Raw genomic sequence first — 23,929 nt, 5'->3', positions numbered from 1 at the left:
AAAGTGCAATGGAGAGGCGGCGGCGTAGTGGATAAAGAAAAAAAAAATCTGAGCGTGAGATCGGGCAGACGTTCAAGCAAAGATTCGAATCCCACCACTTACCGTCTTAAAATTATGTCATTTGTCAACTGGTTTAATTACTTACATGTCATCATTATATCCATATTCTAGGTGGAGGTGTAATTGCCTCACACCAAAGCTGCGCTTGGGTGGTGATATGTGCCCTAATATGGGTACCATTATAAATAAAATTACCTGCGCCACTAATGGGTGGAAACTGAACAGCGTTTCCCATACATACTTTTCAAGTAGACCTACAGGAACTATAGGCCACACACACACACACAAAAAAAAAAATAATAATAATAATAACAATAAATTAATTAATTAAATTAAATTAAAAATGAATAAATAAATAACAATGAATAGATTAATCAATTAATTAAAATAAATTAATTAACTCATTAAAAAATTGGATTGAGTACATAGGTAACAGTTTATGCATGAGGACACAGGAACTAGAATAGAAACAAACTCGGTGAGGAGTGAGATAGGACCCAGGCAAGGCCTAGCTCTCTCTCTCTCTCTCTCTCTCTCTCTCTCTCTCTCTGAACAATATAAAAAAAAAAAAAAAAAAAACACAAACAGCTAGGAGGTTGAAGCAGGGGAAGAGTGGCGACTAGAAGGCAGCATGCGCATTCCCTTGGGTGTACAGATTAACTATAACGGAGAGCCAAGGAAAGATGAAAAATATATGAGGTTCCCCTGCCATCACAACAAAGCAATCGTAAAATATCAGGATTTTTTTTTTTTTTCAGAGAGAGAGAGAGAGAGAGAGAGAGAGAGAGAGAGAGAGAGTGTGTGTGTGTGTGTGTGTGTGTCGAGACAAACGGACGGGGAAACAGAATTGAGTGAATTGATAAGGAAGCTACAATCATATTTCGTCTAACACGTTAACATTTTTTTTTTCGTTTAATTCATCATTTTTATTCAATGTTTGAAATACTTTGAAATTTTAGTTAAATCTCTCTCTCTCTCTCTCTCTCTCTCTCTCTCTCTCTCTCTCTCTCTCTCTCTCACTCACACACACACACACACACACACACACACACACACACACACACACACACATATACCCTTCATATCCCAGTGGAAGTTGATCACAGACCGGAAATAACTCAAGATCAAGAGTAGGTCCCTCCCTCTCTCCCTCTCCTTGCCCCTCCCTAACAGCTGATTCAGTAAACAATCAACTTCCCCCGCCCAGTACTGAGGCAACGAGAGAACTGGTGGTGGTTATGTACTGGGGGTAGAACAGCAGGTGGAGGGTTGAAAGACATAACTGATGGAAGAATAGAAGGAACATGGTGTCTTTTGTTAGTTGATTAGATTCCAAGGTTAGCTATGTGTGGGATAGCGTTGTTGTAGTAATAGTAAGAGTTACCTGTTCAGTTTAGACAGTAGATGTAATAGTGTGTAATCACGTTTTACTTGATGTTCTATTCAGTGTTATCAAGTTTACATCAATCCTTATGTTCTTCATGTTCTGTCTCATATTGTCATGTTTTTGCGTACGTTCTACTGTGTGTCATCAAGTTTACACCAATCCTTATGTACTTATCCGTTCTAACTCATTAACACGTTCTTACTTACGTTCCACTCTATATCACGTTTATACCAATCCTTATGTTCCTATTCATGTTCTGTCTCATATTGTCACATTCTTACCTATGTTCTACTCAATGTTATCAAGGTTACGCCTATCGTTATTTACTTACTCTTGTTCTACCCTATATTATCACGTTCCTACTTACGTTCTACTCTATATCATCAAGTTTACACCAATCCTTATGTTCTTATTCATGTCCTACCCTATATTATGTTATTATTCATGTTCTCATCTCATACCATCACATTCTTACCTACGTTTTATTGCATATCATCAAGTTTACACCAATCCTTATGTTCCTATTCATGTTCTCACCTTCCTTTCAGCCCCAACCACCAACTCCGGCCATGGGGTCAGTACGTGCTGCCCATGAGGCCTTTGTGACGGGACATAGCGGCACCACGCCCCAGGATGTGGTGCTGGCGGTGTCCTCAGCCTTTCCTGCCACACTGCTGGTTGCCGCCACTGTGCAGGGCCGCCTTGGCTGGTGAGAGAGAGCGGGGGGGGGGAGTAGTGTGGTACTGTGGGTTTCCTGCACGTAAGGTAGAGAGAGATATGTGGGGGGAAGGCAGTTTCAAAAGAGAGAGAGGAGAAGGAAGGATTTCAGAAAAAATAAGAGGTTTCAAGAGAGGAATAAGAGAGATTTCAAAAGAGAAATAGAAAGATTAAATATGTATTTTCTTTCATGTATATAATTATAAACTACATTATTATTTCTTATTATTTCAAGGAAGATTTGATAGTATACTACTGCTAATACTGCTAGTGCTACTGCTCCAATAGATGTCTGCAGTTGGAGGGGCAAGGGGGACATGGAAAATGAAAAGTTAATAAAATACCATGTACATTTATCAAGTGCTTATTACTGTAATGATTCTATTACTCAGGTTACTTTACTATTACTAGTACTATTGTTGGAACAGGAATTGGAGTCATTGGGGATTTCTGCCAAACTTGTCAATCTCCCTGTTCATTGTTGCATTTTTTTCTGCGGACGCCCATGCCCCCTGCCCCTCGTACTTTTTTCTGCAGATGCCCATGACTGTTACTGCTACTATTACTACTACCACCACTATCACCACCACCAGTATCATAAATAATCATGATAATAATAATAATCTAACTACACTACTAAGAATAGAAAACCACATAACTAGAGAAAGAGGGAAAACACTTTAACACACACACACACACATGGCGAGGCAAATGGGCAAGTCTCTTAATGTGTGGCCCCCTGTTCACCTAGCAGTAAATAGGTGCGGGATGTAACTCGAGGAGTTGTAGCCTCGCTTTCCCGGTGTGTGGAGTGTGTTGTGGTCTCAGTCCAGTCTATGAGCTCAGAGCTCGCTCCATGATGGGGAAGACTGGCTGGGTGACCAGCAGACGACCAAGGTGAAAAAATTACACACACACACACACACACACACACAGTCAAGCACCTTCACCTTCAGTAGTTCTTCACCCTCCAACAGGCAGTGGTTCCTACTGGAATGTGTTCTTCTGGTGACTCCCGTTGCTCTGGGCTTCACCATACTGGCCAGCTATACCCTCCACATGCTGCTGGCCACCTCACTCCTTGCCTTGCTTCTCTCGTGGGTTGCCAGGAGCCGTGTCACTGCCTGGAATGGTCACAACAAGGCAGGGAAGGTTAGTGTGTGTGTGTGTGTGTGTGTGTGTGTGTGTTGCTGTGAAATTTTTTTAGTTTTTAAAGTGTTTTTGTTCAAATTTTCATTAGTCTTCTTTCGTGTTTATTTTTTTCCCCAGAGTCCTTTATTTTTATTTTGGTAAAGTTTATATTTAATTCTGTTGGTTTGTTTGTTTGTGTGACTGAGGGTAAGAAATTTATACTATTATTCTCTTTGTTTTTATTTATTTATTTTTTTCGGCAATAAAGAAAAATTAGTGACTATTTGTGTGTGAGGTTGAAAAATTTATTACTATTATATATGTATATGTTTAAATTTTTTTTTTATTTATATATATTTTTTTATTCATTTATTTTTATTTTTTTATTTTCTATTTCTTTCTTTCTTTCTTTATTTTTTTTATGATGTAAGAGCTTTTTATGTTTCGTATGATACTTTACTAATTTTCTGGTGTTATTGGTGTATCAGTTAAGGTGTCTTTAAGTTAACCGCACCTCAAGTTATATGCAAACCTTTACACCTAACTTTAGCCACTTCTAAATAGTATAACACTACCTTTCATCACCTGTAATCTCACCTCCAGTCAGCCCAGTCACCTCCAGTCACCTCAATACAGCTTCAGTTATCTCCAATCAACCCCAGTCATCTCCACTCACCTCACCCTTCACTCATGTCTATTAATTTCCAGTCACCTCCACACAGCTTCAGTTACCTCCAGCCAATCCCCAGTCATCTCCAAACCCCTTTAGTTACCTCCATTCACCCCTATTCACCTCCAGTTACTCCCACTTACCCTACAGTCTTCTCCAGTCACTCCCACTCACCTCCTCCCTCAGGCAAGCGTTGAGTCAGCTGGGAAGCGTGTGGGGTGTGTGACTTGCTACCGGGCTCTTCTCAACCTGGCCACCACCATTGCCATCCTTGCTGTAGACTTCCATTGCTTCCCAAGGCGGTAGGTGATTGCTAGTGGTGGTGGTGGTGGTTGTTAGTGGTAGTAGGTGGTTACTAGCAGTGGTGCTGGTGGTGGTGTTGGAGGGAAAGATAGTCAAAGTTTAATGGGTGATTTTTTATGTAGAAGGAGAAATCTGGCTCACTTACATGCCAGTCCCCGAGCAGGTCCGAGAAAGTTAGCTAAAAGAATGGGATAAATGTCTTGAAACCTCTTCCCTCTTAAATGAGTTCGGATCTTAGGAAGACGGAAATACAGAAGCAAGCAAGGTGTTTCAGAGTGTACCAGAGAAAGGGGTGAATAATTGAGAGTACTGGATAAAAAAAATAGAAGTGGAAGATATTTAATGGAAGTTTAATGTTTCAAACTATTATGGATAAAATGATAAGGATTAGAAGTTTAATGACTGAGAGTATAGAGGAAGGGGAGATAAATGAATGAAAGAAAGTGAGTGAAAGTGTAATGTCTCAAACTGCAGTGAATAAAAAGATAATGAATGACAGTTTCAATCCCTCAAAGATAACAAATAAAAGTTTAAATACCCCAAAAAATTTAAAGAAAAGGACAAAAATACTGCAGTGAATAGAGACATTGAATGAGTGTTTTAATTTCTCAAAGATAACAAATGAAAGTTCAAATACCCAAAATACTATAACAAACAACAAAAACAGACAATAACTTAACATCACATCACTAAATTGCCACACTGAATCAATACAGCATCACAATTTTCCCAGTTCTCTATTAAGTATTCCCTCATAAACTGCCTGCCTGCTTCTGTATTTCCATCTTCTTATGACCTGAACTCATTTAAGAGAGAGGAGGATTCAAGACACTTATCCCATTCTTTTGCCTAACTCTTGGTCACTACTGGTTCTTCTTATTAGGAAATGTTCTGGTACGCTCTGGAACTCCCTGCCTGCTTCTGCATTTCCATCTTCCTATGACCTGAACTAATTTAAGAGAGAGGATTCAAGACATTTATCCCATTCTTTTTGACTAACTCTCTGACCTGCTTGGGGACTGGCATCTAAATGGGTCTTTTTGTTTAGTAATTTTTCTTGCCCTTAGTCAGATTTTTGCTCTTGCATAAAAATAAATTAAAATATCTGGATCTCCTCACACAGTACAGTATATCTCACACAGTTTGCCCTCCACAGGTTCGCCAAGACAGAGGTGCGGGGCTACAGTGTGATGGATGTGGGGGCGGCTGGTTACGTCATCGCCAATGCCTTAGTGGAGGGTCGACGTCAGGCTTCCTACAGGTACAGTGATCGCTGCCTTTAACTCTGGGGTTGGCATCTTAGTGGGCCTTCTCTTTCTCTCTTTGTCTCTGTCTCTCTCTCTCTCTCTCTCTCTCTCTCTCTCTCTCTCTCTCTCTCTCTCTCTCTCTCTCTCTCTCTCTCTCTCTCTCTCTCTCTCTCTCCCTTCCTCCTTGCAGGTTAAAAAGTCATAAAGTTAATTAATTTCATGACTCAGTAAGAAATTCTGAGTCAGTCTACATCAGTTCACTCACACACCCTTCCTTCCTCTTCCCCCAGGGCGGTGTTGAAGGATGCGGTGTTGCTGGTGTGTCTGGCGGTGGTGCGGCTAGTGATGGTGTGGGCGGCAGACTACCAACACCACATCACTGAGTATGGTGTTCACGGGAATTTTTTCTTCACTCTGGCAGCACTCAAGGTAAGAATTGGGACCTCTTGCGTTTTGGTGAGTCTACTGGTGTTGGTGGTGGTGGTGGTGGTGATTGGCTTCTCTTTTGTGGTTTTCCTGGTTTTTTCTTCCTTTCCTTCTTTCTTTCTCAAGGTAAGAATTGGGACTCTTTGTGTTATGGTGGTGATGGGGGTTTTTCCTTTTTGTGCACCAGACACCAGAGATCATATGGTGCAAGATAACAGTTTATGCTCATCTTACTTTATGCTCCTCCCCAGCTGACATGCTCCTGGTGGGCCTGGCGACTGGGAACCATTGGCAACCTGGTACTCATGCTTGCACTGTGCCTTGGCCACCACCTCCTCCTGACTGTAGGGGGCGTAGGAGCATGGACACTGGGGCCGGCACCTCGCGATTCCTTCCTCAGTGCCAACAGGGAGTGGTTCGTGTCCATGCCAAGCTATGCGGCACTGTACTTCACTGGTGCCGGCATTGGGACCTATGTGTGTGACAGGTGAGGTGGTGACAGGTGGTGGTGATGAAAGGGAAGTTGAGGTGGTTTGGAAAGATGGTTTTGGTACTAGAAATGTTATTGTTGTGTTCAATTTTTCGTTCCAAGTTGATGGTTATTAGTTGTTGTAGCATAATTTATCCACATACCCCACAGCAAGGCAACACAGCACACACTGGCCCACCCCTGCCCCTTCATAATGAGACTGTTTCTTACCCTGCACCTGTAATCCTGAGACCACAGCAAGACCACACAGGACACTAATTCACCCTTGCCCCTTCACAATGAGAATGTTCCTTACCCTGCACCTCTTTCAGTCCTGAAACCACAGCAAGGCCACACAGCACACACTGGCCCACCCCTACCCCTTCATAATGAGACTGTTTCCTTCCCTGCACCTGTAATCCTCAGACCACAGCAAGGCCACACAGCACACTAGTTCACTCTTGCAACTTCACAATGAGACTATTTCCTACCCCACACCTCCCCCAGTTCCGAGACCACAGCAAGGCCCCACAGCACACACTGGCCCACCCCTATCCCTTCATAATGAGACCATTCTCTACCCTGCACCTCCTTCAACCCTCAGACCACAGCAATGCCACACAGCACATACTGGTTCAACCTCTGTACCTTCAAGATGAGACTGTCCCCTACCCTGCACTGTCTCCAATCCTGACACCACAGCAAGGCCACACAGCACACACTGGTTCATCCCTTCCTATCCCTTCACAATGAGACTCTTCCCTATCCTTCACCTAAAAACAGATACACAGCTTACTTAATACATTCCTCACACACTTCTCACCGACAGGAGCAAGAGGGCCACAGTGCCACACTTCCTCTGGACCGTGGTGGTGGCCAGTGCCGTCAGCCTGGCACTGTTGCACTTCTATGTCGACCCAGCCTCTCGTCGACTTGGCAATGCTGCATTTGTGGCCTTCTCTGTAAGTGGTGGTGATGCAACACTCCAGAATGTTTTGAAGTGTAGGAAGTGGGGTGTGGGGAGTGGGTTGGTGACTGTCATGGGAACACTACTCTCTCTCTCTCTCTCTTATCCTCTTTATTCTATTCTCATCGCAAATAAAGTGAAAGACAATGATTCCTTCCACAGTAGATAAAAATAGGTGTATTAATAAGTAAAGACAGAGAATTTAATATAGGGTGATGTGAAGGTACTGCTAATGTCACTACGCCTTGCCTTCTCTCTCTCTCTCATATTCTCTACATACTCTTCCATTCCTTTCACCAGGCTGGCAATCACACATACACCAGCCCAGGCAAGGCACCACACTCACCTTCACTAATAGTCTCATTAGCCTACAGAAAAGTAGTAGCAGTAGTAGTGGTAATAGCAGTAATAGTAGTAGTAGTCTATCTATCTATATCTTTACACCAGGCCAGCTCAGATAAACCACCATATACTTTTCACCCTTAGCCTCATTACAATAGCAGTAGCAACAGTAATAGTAATAGCTGTCTATCTATCAATCTACACACCACTCGCATAGGTAGAAAGGAACAGCTTTGAACACTACCTATATATCAAACTAACACACCACAACTTCTTCCTCAGATCCTGTACTCCACCCTCACCTTAGCAATCTTCTCCCTGCTGGACATCTGGATCCCTAAGTTGCTGCCTGGTGTCTCCTCCATCCCTAGGATCCTTCAGGCTATCAACCAGCGCCCTCTACTCAACTTCCTCCTGTCCAATCTTGCCACTGGGCTTATCAACAAGAGCATCAACACCCTCACTGTCTCACCACCATGGGACTTCTGTGTGGTGTTAGGGTATACTTGGTCTGTTATTGCAGTGGTGTACTTCCTGTTAAAGGGTGATTTGAGGAAAGGTGAAGTGTTCGTGAGTGTTGTATGGTGTTGGGGTATTGCTTGTTGTCTTTGTATGGTGTTGTGTTTCCCGTTCAAGGGTGATAGTTTGTCTTTTGTCATGTTTGTTGTCAGGTTTAATTTATTTTGTTGTGATTCATTGAGTTGTTCAGGTGTGTGTATGTATCCAGGTGTGAAAGCAATGAATGAGGCTTGTTTTCTATGTTACCTGACTCTAATTAACTTACCTGAGCTTAGAATTGTATGGGTTTGTGCAACATTCCAGCGATAATTGAGCATATATGTACACGTATGTATGTATGTATGTATATAAACCTGAATTTTGTATACACCCATAAAAAATAACACAAATAGAACAGTTCTTTTATTTCTAGTCATTTTACAGCTCAGGGTATAGTACAAAGCCACATATTTCCTATTCTCCCTACTACCCAACAATAAAATTTATATAAAGCTACCAATTTTTTCATTTTTTTGACTTTTTATTTTTTTTGGTATGTTTTTTCTCGCATTTTTTTTATTTTTACATGGATCACACGGTCGTCCATTGTGCAAGTGAGTATCATTCAGTTTGTGAGGTTCAACAAAAGCTTCCAGTAGGAGTTGTAGTAGTAAAAGGAGTAGGAGTAAGAGTAGTAGTAGGTAGTCATAGTAGTTATGTCTGTAGATTGACAGACAGATGGAGAGACAAACCAATAAAAAGGGAAGGGTAGAGAGAAAAGGGATGAAAGACAATAGTAATTAAATATTGGACTAGCAGACAAATAGATATCGATAAATAAAGAACTGGGAAGGAGAAAGAGAGAAAAAAAGTGGATGAAAGACTGTGAAAAGTAAAATATTGAACTAACACAGAAAGAGACATGGATAAAGAAAGAATACAGAAGGAAGATAAATTAAGAGACAAAGGAAGATGAAAGAACAAAGAAAAACAGACAAAAGGAAGGAGGAACAAATACACAGGATGACAAGTGAAAAATTAAGACAGACAAAAGATATGATAAACATGACAGAATGAAAAATATGGAGAGAGAGAGAGAGAGAGAGAGAGAGAGAGAGAGAGAGAGAGAGAGAGAGAGAGAGAGAGAGAGAGAGAGAGAGAGAGAGAGAGAGAGAGAGAGAGAGAGAGAGAGAGAGAGAGAGCGCAACAAGCACAAACTCTAAACAAAATTGACTGGCTGACTGACTGATGTTAATGAAAGACTTCTAGAAATAAAAGATAACAGAACAACTGATTGATTGACTGAATGACTGAGAGACAAATGAAGACTGACTGACTGAGATAAAATAGACAGACAGACTTACTTACTGACTGACTGATTGACTGACTGACTGATAGGTAGAAAGACCAACATTTCTACATGTCAGTCAATTGTCACAAAAGGAAGACTAATTCAAAAGTGAGAAAGTGAGAATAGGAAGGGTAAATTAAGTGGTACGGAAAAGATATATAAAGAGAGGATAAGGTGATATAAAATGATAAACCACAGAGATAGAGAGAAAAAGGAGATAAGGAACAAGGATGACTAGGTGAAAAAAAAAACAATGAACCAAAGAAATAGAGAAACAAAAATAGGATAAAATGAATAGTAAGGAAACAAGATACATAGGAAAAGGTGATAAAAAATGATAAACCATAGAGAAAGGGATAAGAAAAAATACAAAACAAAATAAAACAAAGAAGCAAATCCCAGAAAAAACATAACAGCAAACAAAAAAAGACAAACAGCAGAGAGAGAGAGAGAGAGAGAGAGAGGGGAAAAAAAAACAAAAAAGCAATATAAATAAAGCTAAATAAAAAAAATAAAAAAACAATAAAATAACAACACAACAAAAAGTTAAACAAGCAGCACAGATTAATTTTCTCACCACAAAGCCAATATTTATCAAGAGAGGACCCACAGACACCCTGGCTTCTGTTAGCAACCAACCCTGAATCTCTGAATAAAGGGAGTGGACACAGACTAAAAAAAATAACAACATGGGGAGGATGGATGGCGGTCACTTTGCTGGGAGGAGGGAGAGAAGGAGGGAGGGAGGAGGTTGGCAGATGGGAGGGATGTAGTCATAATATTGTGGCTGGTGAATATCAGTTTGGGTTGGAATCAAAATGCTGTCGATTCTTGCCCAATATCACCTCTTGTCTAAGCATTATTTTTATTTCTTCTCTATTTGTTCTGTAGCTCTTTAGTTTGACAGTGAAGCTCAGCACTACTCTCACCACAACTATTTTCTAAAGGCCACCAGGTTCTCAGGAGTGTTTCAACTGTTAATAGTGCAGAAATCTTGTTAATCTGCCACCACTAACATGAAAACACCCTTAAAAACTCATGTCACTTCAACAAGAGCCTTTGGAAAGTAGAGGAGGTTTGGCGAGAAGTGTTTGAGAATACAGGCCTTAGTGAGGTGATGCTGGCCAGGACTCTGCAGTGTTTGTGTCAGGTTTGGAGGATGACAGTGTGTGGCTGTCCTATTGTTCTGTGTAGAGAACAGTTGTGGTTATCAGTCACCTAACCTGCTGTGCTCACTTCCACTGTCCAGCCCTTCCAGTTCCAAGTCCATGAAGCTGAAGCATTCTCCATTGTCACATCCTCTAAGATTGTCAGCGAATGAAGGAACGTATTGTTGGCAGGGCAGTGGAGGGCAGGACAGCAGCTCAGTCAAGAGTTGGACATGTGCTCTGGGTGTCTGGCGCCAGAGTGAGCCGGGGAGCAGGAGAGCGTGGCCATCCCAAGGCGAGGGATGGCATGCGCTGCTCTGAGGGTGTTTTGGCAGCCTGGTGAAGGCTCAGCTGAGGACTGTATAGTGAAATTTCATGGCGGGGCACGGGACACATCCAGCAGTGACACACCCTTGTTGCCGACACTTCACCCAATAAATAATAAAACTAACATTCATAATTTAGATTAATAAATAAAATCTGACTACATTCAGCTACGTACAAAGGAGAGAGTAAAAATGAAAACAAATATCAGTAAATACAAATTCATCGGGACTGTCTGTAGCATCACACCATTAAATTAAAGAAACAATGGAGTCTGTGGCATAATGACCTATACCCAGCGAAGCCTGAAATGTGTGTGCGTATGTATGTCCAGCACCAGGGGCGGACCTCACCAGCAGCACAGCGCGTCACAGTGTTGCTGGCTCACCCTTGGAACACAGGTACAGTACACAGGGTCACTGGGGCACCAAAGTCACAGTACCACATTCAATTCTCAGATCTAGGACATTCGCACACACGTTTAAGTCTCTCAAGTTTTCAGGGTCAGTAATACTGTGCACCTCAAACAGCAAAGGATTACAGTGACACAGTGTCTTCCTGCACCCACACACCACTGCTTGTCTGTCTGCATGGCTGTAACACTTGTGCCTTGCCTCTTGTGGTGTGTGGCACTAATAGTAAGTATTAGCACATGTTTGTGGTTTTCAAGTGACATAATGCTGACTCATTTCTATCCTGGCCAACACGTCGTGCCAGCCACAACACGGCACCCACTGACACGTTTCTCTTTGCGACCACCATATGATAAAAAAGAACTCCAGAAAATAAAAGCGTATTGGAACTGAAAGACGGAAACTGATTCCCGAAAAAGACACTTACGAAACACTTACATATGCAAGTATGTATGTATGTATGTACAGAAAGAAGTATTCCTTATGACACCATATGAACAGAAGGAACTTTTTCAGCTGCCAGCCTCCCTTCTGACACACTCGCACCATACACGGCACCCACCATGCCTCAGTGCCGCGGATCAGTGACGGCGCTGGCATGGCACAAGACCACAGCACCAGGACGCAGCACACAGCACACACAGCACTGTGCACAACTCCCAGGGCTCCAGTGGCCTTGACTGTGGCATCAGTACAAAACTCTACTATTATCACATTAATCTGGCAGGTGAAACACTCAGGTTGGGAGGAGAGCAGCTGCCAGCGTCCACTCGGGGCAATACAGTGTCCGGGAGGCTGTGGGGTGGCCAGGGCAGCTTGCCGAGACACAGAATGATGATTCAAGAGTTCATCACTGACACAATCACATGCTGGGCTGAAGGCAAAACTGAACAGCACTTATGGGTGATTTAAAGTCTCAACAAGCACGGACAAACCTCACACTGCCTCGGCCACTCCTCCAAGCCTCCCTAGTGTTGCCGGAACGCCAACAGTCACACAAGCGAAGAAACTCAAGTGAATACCCAACGAAAGGAGAAACAAGTGCCCAGAGCCTCCTGTCACTACATAAGGCCAGTTGTGAGACACCCAGACCCAACAGCTGCTGCGCCTAACATGAATTTTACTCTTTACTCTACAGATCAGTGTGGGTAATGTGAGAATGCAGTAAATGTGTCTAGGTCAGTAAATGGTTAGCTGTGTGTCTCTTAGGGGACACACTGATTTGTCATGGTCACTCCTTTGCCTGTATAGTTTGTCATAATGCTGACTCATTCACCTACAATGGAACTTAGTATAATTATGGAAAAAATTGGTTTGTGATGCACTTCTTTACCAAAACTCATAATAAGACATGCACTTCTTTACCAAAACTCATAACAAGACTTGTGACAGATTAGTTTCCAGTGATTCCTAGAATGGGTTATAAAAATCTACACTGTGGATTACTATTATTCTAAAATAAAATAATGGAAAAATAAGTTTCTGTGATGGATTTCTATCCCAGATTTGTAACAAAACTTGCAATAAATTAGTTTGCAGTGATTTCTTGTGTATAGATCATCAAAATTCAAACAAATCTGTGAATTATGATGGAGCTTAATAAAATCTTTAAAAAAATAAGCTTGACATAAATGTGATGATTTTATTAGTGATTTCTTGTATGACAAAACTCAACAAAACCATAAAAAAATTTTGTGTGAAATTAGAAGTACCAACTTTGAGATAAATATAATGCGTTAGTACTGATTTCTTAATAATAGGGAAAAACATCAAAACTCTAAATTAAATTTGTTGCATCACCATTAATTTAATGTAATGGTTTATTAGTAATTTATGAAATAAAAAAATATATATAAAAAAACTAAAAAATACATTTTCTGAATAGAATTAATGTAAATCTAATGCCAAACTAACAACAACTGTAATAGCTTATTAACATTTCTCAATAGCAAAACCTAACAAAACTATTAAAGAAGACATTTTCTGAACACCATCAGCGTGAATCTTGCGACACCAGACTAACTGTGACTGTAATGACTTATTGATAACCTCTCATGACAAAACTATTACAAAAGATAAGTTTCCGAGTAGCAAATATCATGTGGATGTTGCATCAGAGCAGCGACAACTGTACAGGCCAAGGAACGCATGTCTCAACTGTGGGTGTCAGTAACTGGTGGTGTGTAGGCTGACTGGTGGAGTGGGTGCTCCTCTCACAAGACACAGGGGGACTGGTGGTGGTGGTGATGGTAGTGGTGGTGCCCCTCACACTGCACACCAGGCTATCACAAGTACCACTGGGCCACCACCTCCACGGCAGACCCCCTGTGGAGATCATGGTTCATTTGGTATAGAACTGCCATCACAGGTCATGCCGGCCACACACGGACCAGACAGGTGGACCAGACACAGGCTTGTATTCCGAGACACTTCCACGCCACACCTCCACTACTTTTCAAAGGCTCTGGTTGAAGATTTGATATATTTGTTTTTAAGTATGTTTCTAATATTCCAGTGACAGATTAACATGATTTTGATGAGTTTTAAATATAATCTTCATCTCATGTTTCTTTTTTCATCATTCTATATCTGCTGTGTTATGCAGTCATTGTATTTATAAATCAATTAACAGTGATGTTGCATGCTTCTGTATTTTCACCTTGCTATGACTTGAACTCCTTTAAAAGGGAGGTTTCAAGATATTTACCCTATAGTTTTGGCTGACTATTTTGACCATGTTAGTGGACCAGCACCTCAGTGGACCTTTTTATTTAATCACATTATATGTTGCCCTCCAATATATAACAAAGGAAAAAAGAAGCAAATTTTCAGCATTATAAAATTATTTTAACAAGTTTTTAAGAAACTTTCAAAAATCTTCTGGTGACAGATTATCACAATTTTGATACTACTAACAGTAGAACCCAGCCAACTCTCTCAGAACTGCTCAGGGACTTGCATCTAAGTGTGGACTTTTTGTTTAATAATTTTTGCTGTCCTTGGCCAGATTTTCCTTCTTACATAAAAAAAAAAGTAAAAGAAAAAGACAAAAAAATAACCTCTATGGCCTTTGAAAATTGTTGTGGTGAGAGATCAAAGTGTTTCAAAGTACAAACCAAGCCACTGGGACAAAACTCTACTTCTGTGACGTGAAAGACAGGCAACGTCTCCCAAAGGCCACACACACACACACACACACACACACACACACACACACACACACACACACACACACTTAACAAAACACAAGCTGGCCAGGAGACGCACCTTACACCACACACTCACAGCGACACACTCTCACTCGTGTAATGCTACCGATAAAGCTTCACATTAACTCTTACAAGATCACAATAAGTAAAAATCTATCTGCCTATCTTCTTTTTTTTTCTTCCATGACACCACTCCACCTGAACCAAATCTAGACTGTGCTTTAAAAATAAAGGGGAAAGGAAAGGGAACAAGGACTGCACACACACACACACACACACACACACACACACACAACAGACAGGTTTGGGGTGGATAACTGACATGAGCAGGACTAAGTTTTCACATTTCTCGCTTATTTGTGCATGGAAAACAAATTGTGCGAGATTATTCATGACAGCCTCTCTCTCTCTCTCTCTCTCTAGGTGAAATAATTAGGTTAGGCATATATAAATAAGACTTTGGGTTCCATAAGGAAGATATTCTTAACTCCGAGAGAGACAAATGATGAGGTACAGGGCAATTATGGTTTACAAATGAAGAATATTGGTTTTTTTTCATTTCTTACGGTGTGAATCAAGTCGTTTCATCCTTAGTTCAGAAAAAATGTATCAAAAGTAAAAGGAAATGCAGGTAACTCTTGATTAACGCGTGTTTAATTTACGCGTTTTTGTTAATATGCGACCGAAAAAATATTATAATTAATTAAATGTGCGCGATCGGTTTGCTTATTGGACCACATCCCGCATCCCCTCTATTACCTATTGTTTCTTATGAGAATTACAAGTTTGTTTTACGCGAATTTCGAAATATGCGATGCCTCTTGGAACGCATCTATTGTGTAAATCGAGTTACCAGTAATAATAAATCTAGACATGAATTTTCAACAGTAATCATCTCTTCCTGAACCACCCTGTGTATCCAGAAGTGTTTAGTTTCTCAAATACACCATGTCATTTCTTTTGGAAGCACCCTGTATATAAAAAAAATGTTTAGTTATTCAAACATACGACACAGCAAGCACCTCTTCATGAAGCACCCTGTGTAATGAGCAGTGTTAAGGTAGTCATCTCTTTTGAAGCACCCTGTAGGTTCAGAAGTGACAAGATAAATTACAGGTTAACCAAGTATGAGCAAATTATGGCCAAAGGAATTTATGTGGCCCTCCAAATGTTAGTGAATTTGAATGAGAAAATTATCAAGCAACGCCAAATATTACTGTGAGCATTTTTTTTTTTCTTTGGCAAGTGTGTATATGTGTGAGAGGGACATTTCCTTTAACCCCTTCAATACTGAGACACAATTTTACCTTGAGATTTATGTACGATCAGACCATTTTATTGCCATTAGAAGTCTATGGAGGTAAGAAGATTAATGGCCAGAGTCTTCACTATTTTAATCCCCACACAAATTTCTGAAGCTATACAAAATCACCAAACAGAAACCAGAATGAATGTGAAAACGTACTGAAGGGGTTAAGAGCGTTTTACTTTGTTTTGAATACTGATTAGGGGGTTAATATACTATAAAACCCTACAAAGTTGTGAATTCTTTAATGAAGCTCTTGCACTGAAAAGTTGGCCCAACCATGATGTAAATAAACAAAATTAATATGTAAACCACAATTAAACACCTGCGCTTCACACCTATTCCTTAACGAGCCTCACTCCTCTCTCTCTCTCTCACCTGGCGGGAAAGATATGCTACAGAACAAAAACAACTAAAGCAACAATGATAAAATAGCATAACTCATTCAGGCCAGTCAGGAAGCAATGAATAAATGCCACACACACACACACACACACACACACACACACACACAGTTTCTCAGTCAGTCCCAGCCTATTGACAATACAAACTCTATTAATTAAACCCCTTCGCACCATAACCTTTACATTTTTCAACTAATAATAATAATAACAATAATAATAACTCTAATAATAATAAAGGTGATAATTCTTCTTCTCCATCACAATACACATGTAATAAATGCTGTTTTGTATGAAGGGTTTTGATATGGTATAGAAATATTATAAGATTCTTTCTCTCTTTCTTTTTTTTTTATGTTTTTTGCTTGTTTGTTTAGGTTGACAGTGGGGATATGAGGAAAGGGTTAGGAGAGGGGGTGAACATCCACACGAACAAGCACACACATACATAGCCATACACACACACACACACACACACACACACACACACACACACACACACAAGCAAGCGAGGAGCAAAACTGAGTCATTCTTCAAAAACAAAATATCAAAACCCTAAAAACTACCCAAGAAAGATAAAAAACAATTACCAAACACCATATTTTTCTCTATCTCTCCATCTCACATTAATTTTTCTCTCCCCTCCTCCTCTTCTTCCCTCCCCATTTCCTCTTCTTTCTTGGGGGTGTGGTACAGGGTAATGGGGGGTGTGGGAGGGGTTTACACCAAAACATGTTAAGGGCTTGGGGGGGAGAGGGGGGCAATATTGTGAAAGATTTGATAATAAACACTATGTAGTCTTATCTTTTCTGAATTAACCAGGAACTCTGATAAATTGAAGTGATATCTATAGAAGTAAGGAGAACTGCATGGGTGGGGGGGCAGAGAGGGGCTATGTGTGTGTGTGTGTGTGTGTGTGTGTGTGTGTGTGTGTGTGTGTGTGTGTGTGTGTGTGTGTGTGTGTGTGTGTGTTCATAGAGGCTATAAAATGTTGAATGGATGCTGTGTTACTGTGTGAGTGTCTGTGTTGCTGTGCTGCCAGCCGGTCCCTCGCTGCGCCCGCCACACCCTGAACACATTAAAGCTCAGCACTGCCTCACTCGGCTGCTGCTGCTGCCGCTGCACACTAAGGTAATGAGTATCATGACTCGGAAACAAAGACGGGAACGTAACGAATGACTGCAAACAGACTAGGAGACACAAGGCCGTGTGGAGAGTGTCCGGAGCGCTACACATCGCCAGCAAACAATTTGACGGTCACTTTTCGTAATATAAAAAGCATAATATTATGACAGACGACACCGTTCCAGGTTCCCGGCGGGACTATGCTACGAGCTGCAGGCCGGGGGGGACTGTGGGGCCAGGTGGGGTCAGCGGGGGTGTGGTAGCCGGGCCATCACGCCTGCTGGTAGCCCAAGCCCTGGTGCTTGATGGCCACCTCGATGGCCTGGTCCACGAAGTACTTGTCGTTGTTGTTCTCGTTCTCCGCCTTGTGCTGCGCCTCACGGCCCGGCTGCTTCAGGGCCTCAGCACGAGGCTCCTGTGGGACAGGGACAGGAGCCGGGGTGGTGGTCGGGGTGTGGGTGGGAGCTGGAGTGGGAGTGGAGGCCGGGGCAGGCATCGGGGCCTGGTGTGGGGGCTCAGGGCAGGGGCTAAGGTCACCCGCCGTGCTGTTCTTGTTGGCGTCCAGGTCAGGCTTCCCCTCCTGGCTCTCACCCTCGCAGTCCGCCTCAGGGGGCCGTGGTGGTGGGGTGGGCCGGCGAGGCGAGGGAGGTTGCACCTCAGGCGGCCGGGGCAGGGGGCGGGCCACAGCAGGGGCCAGGCGTAGTGGGGGGTCGTGTGGGGGCAGGTCATCAGGGCCAGGATCATCGGGCAAGTCGCTGTCCTCCTCAGAAGAGTCGTAGTCGGTGGTGGTGGCGCTCTCCAGCGGGTCATAGTGGTAGGGCGGCAGGAAGAGGCCCTTGTGGTGCATAGCAGCTGTCAGCGCCTCGTTCTCCAGAGCACGCTGAGCCTCCTCTGCCTCACGCTCCTCATCATCGCTAAGGCTCAGCACCAGTAGTGGGTGGATGCCCTGGGAGCGCTCCGTCACGGGGGAGAAGCCCATGTTCTCCAGCATGCGGTTCATGGTGTTGTCCAGGATGCTGCGGCACAACTGCCGTGCATGCCATCTCAGGATGCCCGCATCAGGGTCCGGCGGGACGGGTGGCCCCTCCTTGGGGCCCTCACCAGGTGGGGGGCAAGCCTCAGGGGGTGGAGGAGCAGCCATCATGCCATAGGTAGTGGGATAAGGGGCTGGCATGATGGGGGGCATGAGGTCCGGCCTGGCCCTGGCCCTGGGGTCCATGAAGGAAGCCCGGTCCAGGCCACCAACGGGCAGGTCGTCACGGGCGGTTGGGGCGCCATCCTCCTGGCTGCCGTCACTATTGACATCGCTGCTCTGGGAGTCCTGGGAGTCATCATGCAGCTCCACAGAGCACTCGCCGCCCAGGCTCTGTGCCATGTTGCTCACCGTGTGCTCGTAGTTCTTGATCTCCCAGGCGTACCGCGCCTTCTTAAAGGGCCGGGGCGGTGGCCCCATGCTGGACTTGCTCTTGGCCCCCACCTTCCGCCCTGGCCCCAGCAGCCCCCCCGGCTCCTTGGGCAGCCCAGGCTGCCCCTCACCGGGCTGCAGTGGCGGCCCCAGCCCCTCCTCCCCCATCCTCTGATCTGCTTTGAGGGGCAGAACTCCTTCATGTTCATGTTGCTGCTGCTGGTGCTGCTGCTGGAGATGCTGCAAATGCTGAAGATGTTGTTGTAACTGGTGGTGGTGGTGATGGTGATGGTGATGGTGGTGATGGTGATAGTGTTCTTGCTGCTGCTGCTCCAGCTGTTCTTGCAGCAGCAATTGTTGTTGCTGCTGTTGTTGTTGTTGTTGTTGTTGTTGTTGTTGTTGTTGTTGTTGTTGTTGTTGTTGCTGCTGTTGTTGCTGCTGCTCCTGCTGGTGGTGGTCCTGTTGGTGGCCAACCTCTAGGGCGAGACTGTCTGGCCCGACTGTGTCATGATTCAACTCCACCTTGTCATTCATGGTCCACACCAGCAACTGTAACACCTGCAACACACCACAGCCGGCTACACTACACCACACCACTCCTTACTACACACACACACACACACACACACACACCTCACCTCACCAACCAGGTGAGAGTATACCTACCTCATACACTATGCCACACATATACCTCACCTAACACACACACACACACACACACACAAACACACACACCCATCATCTAATACATCATACTACACACACCTCAATTCATTTCACGAACACACACACACACACACACACACACACACACACACACACACACACACACACAAAAAAAAAAAAAAAAAAAATTGCTATATGCATATTTAGGAAAACATAAAAATTAGCTAGCCAATTGTCTTAATTCCCTGACAGTGTTTAATAAATGTGAGTGTAAATGTAACTAATAGACAAAAATATCACAACTTGGCCTTCCTTCTTGGTGTCATTAGACACACACACACACACACACACACACACACACACTTCATCTCACCTACATAACTACGGGAGTGGAATGCACTACTGTTAAATAAAGAAGATTCTGTTAGAGTGTTTTGTGAACTGAGTCTTGATAATGTTGAGATATCTTTGTTTTCAGATATATTAACAGAAAAAGGCAAGCAGATTAACAGACATTAAAAGAAGAGTTTATCACGGTCTTGAAAAAAAAAAATGTCTGTATAATGTTGAAATAAATGTTTTCAGATGTATTAGTATAGATAAAGACAGACAGACAGATTAACAAAGATAGAAACAGACAGTCAGATTGAAAGTGATAGAAACAGACAGACAAATTAACATACAGACACACAGACTGACATTAAGTGCTAAAAACAGACTAATACAATAAATTAATGAATAATCAAATCATCAACCACCAATAAAAAAAAAAAAAAAAAAAAAAGAGGCAAAAGTAGAAATTGAAAAAATGCATGTAAATGAAAAATTCTAACAAGCATGGCTCTACTGCCCACCTCTGGCACTCAAGCTGTACTGAGACATATACTGGAGGCACTCACACTAACACACAAACAAACACACATAATACACCAAAAAAAAAAATAAATAAATAAATCACACAAACCCGAAACCAGCGAGCCAAGAGCCTACCCAGAGTGACACTAACACCACTCCAGGCACTCACGCGGCACTCAGACACACACTAGTGGCACTCACACTTGAAACAACACGCACACACATGTTCCTAATTAATCACCACCTAATATCCCGCGAGTGGACAGGTAAACTCAGGTAACCGGCGAGAGAATGAAGATTTAATGAGTAACTAAACAACAACTCACACTGGCGGCATACAATGCATATTTAACCCCATATTTTACTGTTATTTCACGTCTCACGGGATATTTGACTCACCCCACACCTGCCTCGGACGCCCCTCGCCTCTGCTGCAGCTCCTCAGGTACAGGTGACGCCCCAGAGTGGAGGAAATAGAGTTAAGGATAAAAACAATGCTGCCCACTCCACCCTCCGTCCAAACAGCTGATACAATGTAAATACCCTCAGCCTTCTCTTCTCTATCTTATTACTACTTCGCTAATTACTTCCTCTTTATACGTTAATTGTGCAAAAAACTTTGTATAAAATTATGATCAGTGTTTGTGGTGCGTTTTGACATTCGGAGTCGTGGTATAGAGAAGTTATCAGTGTTTTTTTACGTGGGTTATTCCAGTGGTTTTAGTGTTATTGCTATTTTGTTTACTAGTGCGTGTCTGTCTCTCGTTTGTGTAAAATATGCTGTGTAAATTTATGAGGTGTGTTTGTGGTGACTTTCATGGATTAATTTGCTGGCTTAGAGAGTTATTAACATTTTTTTTTTAGTAATACGTTTGATATATGGTTCGAGTGGTATTGCTATATTGCTTGATTACTGTTTGTTTAGGTTTCATTAATGCAAATCATGGTGTGTAAAATTATCAGCGGCGCCTGTATTGAAAACTGCCACGTGGAATGCTGGTTTAGTTCAGTCCATTTATATTTTTAAGGCTTTTTTTTTATCTTTTATTTCATGGCCACTTACTTCTGCTTTCTACGTCAATTTTGCAGAAGTGATGAAAGATTGACGTTAAAGATTTGATTGTGGAATAAAAGTAATGGCAGTAAATTTGTTTATTCTTATCATTATCATTATATTATTTGCTTGTTTAATATGACTCGTTTCACGCCCCCCCTACCCCCTCTCTCTCTCTCTCTCTCTCTCTCTCTCTCTACTGCTGCTACCACAACCACTACATTTGTTACTGTTACTACTACTACTACTACTACTACTACTACTACTACTACTACTACTACTACTACTACTTACCCTTGCATTGAAGCAGTTGAAATCCATTATTTGGCGAAAAATAATAATCAAAGAAAGTAATGATAGAAATAATAACAATAATAATAATAATAACAATAATAATAATATAATAGTTCTATATTTCTAACTAGATGATTTGCGTTTCTCTCGTTCAAACACGTGTTCTCTCTCTCTCTGTCTATATCTCTCTGCTCTCTCTCTCTCTCTCTCTCTCTCTCTCTCTCTCTCTCTCTCTCTCTAAGGTCTTTATTCTCACTTTTTTTTTCTCTCCAGTACCTCCATGACGCAACCTCTCCCTCTCTCCCTCCACTCTCCCTCTCTCTCCCTCATCATGTCACCTTTTCACCCCTTCCTTCTCTCCTTTCTTCCCTACCTCCCTCTCACTCTTTCTCTCCCTCTCTCTCTCTGGCTATTCATAAATTCCTATACCTTTTCTCTCTCACCTCTCTCTCTCTCTCTCTCTCTCTCTCTCTCTCTCTCTCTCTCTCTCTCTCTCTCTCTCTCTCCTTCCTTCCTGTGATGCAATACTACCCCCTCATCCCACCTCTCTCTCTCTCTCTCTCTCTCTCTCTCTCTCTCTCTCTCTCTCTCTCTCTCTCTCTCTCTCTCTCTCTCTCTCTCTCTCTCTGTAGTTATCACGCAATTTCCCTCCCTCCCTCTCCCTATACATGCTTCCTTCTCACCTCCTCCTCCTCTTCCTCCTCCTTTCTTCACTTCCTCTCCCAAGGGCGGAAGTGATTAAGAGAACATGGAAATAATACAAAGGAATTTAGGGCAGAGGAGGAGGAGGAGGAGGAGGAGGAGGAGGAGGAGGAGGAGGAGAGAGAGAGAGAGAGAGAGAGAGAGAGAGAGAGAGAGAGAGAGAGAATCGAGAAAAGAAAGATATATATATATATATATATATATATATATATATATATATATATATATATATATATATATATATATAGAGAGAGAGAGAGAGAGAGAGAGTGTGTGTGTTTCACTGTTTGTTTGATCTGCTGCAGTCTCTGACGAGACAGCCATATATATATATATATATATATATATATATATATATATATTCGGATAGAGAGAGAGAGTCGTGTGTGTGTGTGTGTGTGTCACTGTTTGTTTGATCTGCTGCAGTCTCTGACGAGACAGCCAGACGTTACCCTACGGAACGAGCTCAGAGCTCATTATTTCCGATCTTCGGATAGGCCTGAGACCAGTCGTGTGTGTGTGTGTGTGTTTCACTGTTTGATCTGCTGCAGTCTCTGACGAGACAGCCAGACGTTACCCTACGGAACGAGCTCAGAGCTCATTATTTCCGATCTTCGGATAGGCCTGAGACCAGGCACACACCACACACCGGGACAACAAGGTCACAACTCCTCGATTTACATTCCGTACCTACTCACTGCTAGGTGAACACCACCTACACGTGAAAGGAGACACACCCAAATATCTCCACCCGGCCGGGAATCGAACCCCGGTCCTCTGGCTTGTGAAGCCAGCGCTCTAACCACTGAGCTACCGGGCCGTGTGTGTGTGTGTGTGTGTGTGTGTGTGTGTGTGTGTGTGTGTGTGTGTGTCATATACAAAACAAAATTACAATAGTTTATCTTAAAACAAGACATTTTCTAAATTTTCCTTTACATTTTCTGCGGCCTATTACTTCAAGGTTGACTGAAATAGTTTCAAAATATAAAAATTTATATTATTTCTGCGTGTGAAATAAGTGTATATATGGTTGGTACTCTCGAAAACTTCTGTGCTTCACCTCCATTCTTTCAAAACGCTTCATTTGAATATATACGAGATGGTTTAAGGTGTTTTTATGGTTCTAGAGGCAGAGTGACAAGATTTCTATTTTATTGACTGGAGAAACACTCTTGATAACTCCGCTAATCATCCCTATAGCCTTGGAAAATAGTCGTGGTGAGAGAGCAAAGCGTTTCTAAAACTATATATAAGTAGTATTAAGGATAAGGAAAGTATAAGGAAGGTGGAGGATTAGGGTAAGAAAAAATGTTAGTGGAATTAACAAAAAAAAAAAAAAAAAATGAAATTATATTAATTCCTTTTAATCTTATCTTCAGTTATCAAATCACGTGTGTTTGAGTCTTAGTGAAGTGGCAAGAATAGTAGTAGTAGTAGTAGTAGTAGTAGTAGTAGTAGT

The 23,929-nt window shown here is 42.4% G+C and overlaps 2 protein-coding genes and 1 long non-coding RNA gene across 4 annotated transcripts; 1 reads left to right on the top strand and 2 right to left on the bottom strand.

The window, feature by feature from the left end:
• The first annotated feature begins 1,225 nt into the window (after positions 1 to 1,225).
• Positions 1,226 to 8,733, top strand: LOC123512635 (uncharacterized protein At4g17910-like). Of its 2 annotated transcripts, none has more exons than XM_045269079.1 (9): positions 1,226 to 1,397; positions 1,996 to 2,156; positions 3,142 to 3,316; positions 4,152 to 4,267; positions 5,425 to 5,529; positions 5,806 to 5,944; positions 6,193 to 6,428; positions 7,240 to 7,372; positions 8,002 to 8,733. In XM_045269079.1, the coding sequence occupies exons 2-9, from the start codon at positions 2,017 to 2,019 to the stop codon at positions 8,545 to 8,547; spliced, it is 1,590 nt and encodes a 529-aa protein (XP_045125014.1). In that variant the 5' UTR covers positions 1,226 to 1,397; positions 1,996 to 2,016; the 3' UTR covers positions 8,548 to 8,733. The 2 variants fall into 2 exon arrangements, with proteins under 2 accessions (XP_045125014.1, XP_045125015.1); XM_045269080.1 differs by having other exon boundaries at positions 1,268 to 1,289.
• A 1,725-nt stretch (positions 8,734 to 10,458) lies between these two features.
• LOC123512636 lies at positions 10,459 to 15,399 on the bottom strand. Its single transcript, XR_006677148.1, has 2 exons — positions 14,956 to 15,399; positions 10,459 to 14,687 (listed from the first exon to the last, which is right to left on the bottom strand). It is a non-coding gene; the product is annotated as an uncharacterized LOC123512636 (long non-coding RNA).
• Positions 15,400 to 16,198: 799 nt separating this feature from the next.
• Positions 16,199 to 20,969, bottom strand: LOC123512634 (histone-lysine N-methyltransferase 2D-like). Its single transcript, XM_045269078.1, has 2 exons — positions 20,820 to 20,969; positions 16,199 to 19,457 (listed from the first exon to the last, which is right to left on the bottom strand). Exon 2 carries the CDS (start codon positions 19,431 to 19,433, stop codon positions 17,766 to 17,768), a length of 1,668 nt encoding a protein of 555 aa, XP_045125013.1. The 5' UTR covers positions 19,434 to 19,457; positions 20,820 to 20,969; the 3' UTR covers positions 16,199 to 17,765.
• Positions 20,970 to 23,929: the final 2,960 nt, after the last annotated feature.

This window comes from Portunus trituberculatus, chromosome 34 (genome assembly GCF_017591435.1).
Source record: "Portunus trituberculatus isolate SZX2019 chromosome 34, ASM1759143v1, whole genome shotgun sequence".
NCBI classification, from domain to species: domain Eukaryota; kingdom Metazoa; phylum Arthropoda; class Malacostraca; order Decapoda; family Portunidae; genus Portunus; species Portunus trituberculatus.
Note: the sequence above shows the minus strand (reverse complement) of the source record. Positions and strands in the feature narration are given on the sequence as shown.